Source organism: Echinops telfairi, unplaced genomic scaffold (assembly GCF_000313985.2).
Source record: "Echinops telfairi isolate 266 unplaced genomic scaffold, ASM31398v2 ScPeMD7_23;HRSCAF=83, whole genome shotgun sequence".
NCBI classification, from domain to species: Eukaryota; Metazoa; Chordata; class Mammalia; order Afrosoricida; family Tenrecidae; genus Echinops; species Echinops telfairi.
The window spans coordinates 43,528,726-43,534,572 of NW_022103920.1; the positions used below are offsets into that span (position 1 = coordinate 43,528,726).

General features: G+C 37.9%; 1 protein-coding gene across 1 annotated transcript in view; it reads left to right on the forward strand.

Moving 5' to 3' along the window:
• Window positions 1–5,847, forward strand: part of PTPN12 (protein tyrosine phosphatase non-receptor type 12) — a 59,352-nt gene that overhangs the window by 28,549 nt on the left and 24,956 nt on the right. The window contains exons 8-10 of the mRNA XM_004702617.2: window positions 1,839–1,905; window positions 4,418–4,495; window positions 4,594–4,692. Coding sequence (XP_004702674.1) covers window positions 1,839–1,905; window positions 4,418–4,495; window positions 4,594–4,692 — 244 coding nt within the window. The remainder of the gene's footprint in view (window positions 1–1,838; window positions 1,906–4,417; window positions 4,496–4,593; window positions 4,693–5,847) is intronic.

Below are 5,847 nucleotides of genomic sequence, written 5' to 3' on the forward strand. Positions count from 1 at the left end.
CCATCATTCACTATGGTAAGATTTTTTGTTCTGATGATACCTTATACCTGATCCCTTCGATACCTCGTAATCTTACAGGCTGTTGTGCTTCTTCCATGTGGGCTTTGTTGCTTCTGAGCTAGATGGCCAAAAGGCCTTTATCTTATAAAGGTAAGCAAAAAGAACAAAAAGATAGAAAAAATAAAATAAGGGAGAAAAATTAGCAAAAAACTTCCCCCCAAAATGAAAAAGCATAATTCTAGATCTGTCCCCTGACCTTTATGCCTGACTCCCCACCAGTCCTAGGGGATTCTGGGAACTGCCCCTCCTAGACTGAAGTCTATTTTGGGGGCTCCTCAGGGTTTGTTTTTTTAAAAATCATTTTATTAGGGGCTCATACAACTCTTACCACAATCCATACATACATCCATGTGTCAAGCACAGTTTTACATTTGTTGCCATCATCATTCTCAAAACATTTTCTACTTCAGACCTTGCTATCAGGTCATTTTTCCCTCTCCAAGCCCCCCTCACGAACTTTTGTTAATTTATAAATTATTATTATTTTGTCATGTCTTACACAGTCCGATGTCTCCCTTCACCCACTTTTCTGTTGTCTATCCCCCAGGGAAAGGATTATATGTAGATCCTTGTGATTGGTTCCCCCTTTCTACCCCACCTTTCCCTTCTCCTCCTGGTATTGCTACTCTCAATATTGGTCCTGAGGGGCTCATCTATTGTGGATTCCCTGTGTTTTAAGCTCTTATCTGTACCAGTGTATATCCTCTGGTCTAGCCGCATTTGTAACATAGAATTGGGGTCATGATAGTGGGGGGAAGGTCCCGTGACCCTTCTGTAAGGGGATGTCCAGTTGGATCTCCACTGGACATGGGCTTTGGTTTGGGTCTCCACAGATGGGCTTTGGGTCTCCACTCCACACTCCCCCTTATTCACAATGATAAGATTTTTTGTTCTTTGATGTCTGATACCTCCTCAGGGATTCTGTGGCTTTGCTTTGCTCCAGTTCCTGGTCTATTATGTTCCCTTCTTGGTTCACCCCACTATGGGGTGGTCAGATCAGTCTCACTCCCCATGTGTGTCCCCAGTATTGTCCTCTGTCGCAGTATGCTCCAGCGAGGGACTCATGTATGGAGCTGTGCTTGGCCCTACAGTCCTCTCTGTACCTTAGCAAGTCTGTGCATGGCTGTTATCCTCAGGGCTTGATGTGCCAGTATGGGGTCTAGTTCCTCCCTCTTTCTTTTTCCTTCTTTGGCTTCTTCTGTTTGGGTGTGGCAGGTCGGCCCCTCTCCCCAACCTGTAGGTTTAGTTTTGTCCTCTGTAGGGGGGTGTCATGTGTTTTAATAAAAATCTTGTGTTAGTTTATATCCTTTGGCGTCTGATAGTTCTTCGGGAGATAAAGAATGCATCAGTTGTCTTTGTTGTTTTGGACTCACTGCTGGCGTTTAAACAGATACAAATTATGTACTCTTCTTTCTCTAAAACTCTAGGTCCATGTTGAACACAGAATAAATTTCTGTAAGACACTGCTGTTCAGGCAGAATTTTCTGAGTAATAGAAGGAATGTAGTATTTTGACATTAACCAGTGCTTCTCTATAGTCTGTGAGCCATTCACTCTTAGAAGTTAAGATAAATAATCTAAAAATATAAATACTAAAATTAAGTATATTTACTGTGCGCACACTTTATTTTATAGCATGTTTACTAAATAAGTAGGATTTCATCATATTTCTTACATAACTTCTTTGTTGGTCTTGAATATTAATTTATCCATTTACATTTATTTTCTAGCTCTTTTATAACAAAAATCTAATTGTCTTTTCTAACTTTATGCCCATAGTGCAGGCTGTGGAAGAACAGGTGCCATTTGTGCCATAGATTATACATGGAACTTACTAAAAGCTGGGGTAAGAATAATTCTTTGGTAGTATTATATTGTACTGTATTATTATGACTTTCAAACTTAATGTTTAATTGCAGCAAATTAGAACATGTTTTGTTCCATATTGTAAATTTTTCAAGAAGTAGCTTTACAATCAAAGAAAGCGAAAAAGGACAAATGGTGTATTTTCCCTTGGGATAAGTCCTTGGGTGACAATGTAAGGCTGTGTCACCTATTTTTTGTAAGTGAGTGAATACTTGTTTGTATTAGGGATGTAGACCTTCCACTGATATTTTTCCAAAACCTTCCACTGATATTTTTCCAAGTACAGACTTCTCATTGCTGTTCATAGTTATTTTAGCTATAACTATATTCCATTCAGAAAACATGTATGTCTATTTGGAGGCATTTTAGTGTAATGATTAAGAGTGCCTCTCAGGCACCAAACTGGCCAGGTGAAAATTCTTGCTATGTCATTTAATGATTGTGCGCCCTTGTTGAAGTTGCGTAATCTTTTTTTTTTTTTCATCTGAAAACAGGCCCCTAAGAGTAATAACTTCATGATGTTCATAAGAATTTAGGAAGTTAATCTATGTGAAATATTTTAGAACAACATGTAGCTTATAACGTGCTCAAAGGCAGTTAATACGTTTGCTATTATTGTTGTTACTGCTAGTATTTCTAAGAATTTTGTTTGAAACTATGAAGGATACAAAGATAAGACACAGCCCTCATTACAGATTTGAAAAACACAAATCATCTTATTCTTTGTAGACTTGGTTCACTTACTGGTTTCTCAATCTGCCGTTTCATAAGCATTAAGGAGGAACTTTGAATTATTCATATCTTAATAGTTACTATGAATATGTTAATCCATGTTATTTAAAATAAGATTAATAAATGTTTGAGGAACCATGGTGGCCTTTTGATTAAAGCACTCAGCTCCTAACAAAATTTGGCAATTCAAATTCTCTAGTCACTCCTGTCGGGTTACTATGAGTCGGAAGCAAGTGGATGGCAGAGGGTTTTAGATTCTGAGTAAATATTTAGTGTGGTTTTTTTAAAACCTCTTTTGCTCTCTTCTTTCCCCGCCTTCTTTCTTTTCTTTATTTCATTTTTGTTGGGGAATGTCTAAATTTTCAACAGTTTTGTTTTAAAACCTTCTGGGGCTGAATTTTATATTCCCCAAAAGCTACTGCCCGTAATACTGAAATGAAACACATGACGTGGATAAAATTTGGCATCGTGTTCTGAGTCGGGCTGCTAACCACAGGGTCAGCAAATTAAGACCCCCCAACGGCTGCCATAAAGCGTTTCCATCTCGGAAACCCACGGGGCAGTTCTATTCTGTTTTATAAGGTAACTGTGTGTCGGAGTCAGTTTAATGGCAGTGAGTTTGAATTTGAGTTTTGAGGATTCTATCACGTGTGAGCATAAGTCAAAGATTATAAAAATTGTTGAGGTGTATAATTTTAGATGAATGCCAGCAATGAAGTAAACATCTGGTTATTAAAAAAATTATGTATTTTAGTCATACTCCCCATTTTTATTGAGTCTGGCATAGCATAATATAGGCTTTGCTTTTAGACTTGATGTAAAACTCAACATTTATAAACTTTTATAGGCAATACGCTTGGGATTCATCCTTTCCTTTTCATCTCCCTCATCACTCTAAAACATTATTATTGAACAGGAAATTCTAATAGTTCTGCCTCAGAAATAGTCCCCATGCCCTGTTCTTTCTTTAGAGTTTTGCAATAAACCTCTGCCAGTTTCTTTTTCCCTTTCAGACTACTTTCCTCTGTTGGCAAAAATTGCTTAGATAAAACCAATCTTCTCATGTCACAGTTGCCTATGGCAATATAGCCTATCCCAAGTGTACCAAATAATTGGTTATTGTGTTTCACAGTCGGTCTGCAGGGATGTAGCTGAAGCATCTGTATTTTTACCTGACTCTTACAGATCCCTAACTAGTTCAGGAGATGCCTGTACTTACAGACCGATTCCCAAATAGCATATCTTCTCCCCTGCTTTGAATATCTGCCTCTTCCTTCAGTTTTGGACTTTAGCCACACCACACTTAAAACAATTCTCTAACCTATCATGCCTTTGTATATTTCTGCCATTTTTAATAGACTATAGCTTTGCAGTTGTGTCAATTCCAAATCACAGTGACCCTGTAAGACAGCATAGAGCTGCCTCGGTGGATTGTTGAGGGTAATAGTCTTTATAGCACAGAAAGGCTCATTTTTCTCATGATGACCTGAGCAGCCCAACTCATAGCGAGTTAAACTACCACTACATACAGTCATCAAATAAATGCTTTTTATTATTCTCAGTATACTGATCTCATTTCTTGGCTAGATATATTTTACTCAACTACCTTGCTCCCCTGCTTGACAGTTTAGGGTCAAAATTAGCTGTATCCAAATGTTTCTAGTTACCCAGTATTTATATGAATTTATGAAAAGCTGAAGATTATTTTACTACTATCTGAAGACTTGACTGAATATTTGTGTTGAATTTCCTTGTTCTAGAAAATACCCGAAGAATTTAATGTATTTAATTTAATACAAGAAATGAGAACACAAAGGCATTCTGCAGTACAAACAAAGGTATGGTTGTTTTCATTTATTAAATATATTTTTATAAATGTTGTCATTTTATATATTTATACATGAACTATTTGTTTATCTTTTTATCTCCCTATTAGGAGCAGTATGAGCTGGTTCATAGAGCTATAGCCCAACTATTTGAAAAGCAGCTACAACTATATGAAATTCATGAAGTCCAGAAAATTGCTGATGGGGTGGTAGGTATTCTTGGCTTATTAATTTTACCATAATATAATACAGGTATATGTCACTTAATACATCAGGTCATTCTGTGAAATGGGTTGTTAGCCGATTTGGACATTGTGTGGACACCATCTGTAGTAGACTCCTTAAAGCCTATTATGTTGACACCTTATGAGAGTCTACTGGATGAAGCCAGAGAGCTGTACTGGACGGATGAGGTTGGCTCTGCCAGGGAGCGAGTAGGTCAGGAGCTACCCTAATAGCTACATCAGGACTTGTTGTAGGGGAAGGAGTCATACGGCTAGAAATGGGTCATATGGCCTCAGGTTCTTAGTGACACAGCTGACACTGATGGCCCTGGCTAATGCTATCTGGAGTCAATAGATGGCTCCGGCCCTGCAGGTGCAGCAAAAGCAGAAAGGGGGCCCATGGCAGGTTTTGCCCTATGATGAGAGTTTAATGCGAACGGGTGCCGGATGAGCGGGTAGATGAAGCCAGGAGGAGGGAAAAAAGGAAGCAGTACCACAGGGGTTGGAATGTGCTCTGGAGCAATGCTGCCCATTAATTCGGGGAGGGGGCACTAAGGACTCATGAAAACTATTAGGGGGAAATAATATACAAAAGTGGAACTGCTTCTTAAAACAAAAAAAAAATCTTATGGAAGGGGAACTAAAAAGAGAATTGCATGTGAACAGATAAACATTGGATTGTGTAAGATATGGCAAATAATGTATGATATAAATACGGGTTCTGGGGGAGAGGGCGGGGAAGGGAGGGGATAATGAGGAACTGATATCAAAGTTCAAGAAGAAAGAAGCTGATGGTGGTAACAATTGTAAAATTATGCTTTATTTAACTGAAATATGGATGGTTATAATATCTGTAAGAGCACCCAATAAAATGATTAATTAAAAAAATACAGAGAAAAAAATCTTATGAAACAGTGGGTGTTCATATCTGAGGTTTGTTGTTATCTGAGCTAACTTTAAGAGACACATGGCTATATTTAGCTTTTAATCTTCATCATGTATTTTATCTAACTTAAGAATTTCTGTTACAGTTATTATATTTACTTAAGCTGGCTTTTGTTAACTCTTTTTCTGCATCTTGTTTTCATCTATCTATTTTAATGGGTTATTAAGGGCTCACTCTGATGCTCAGGTCTGTCT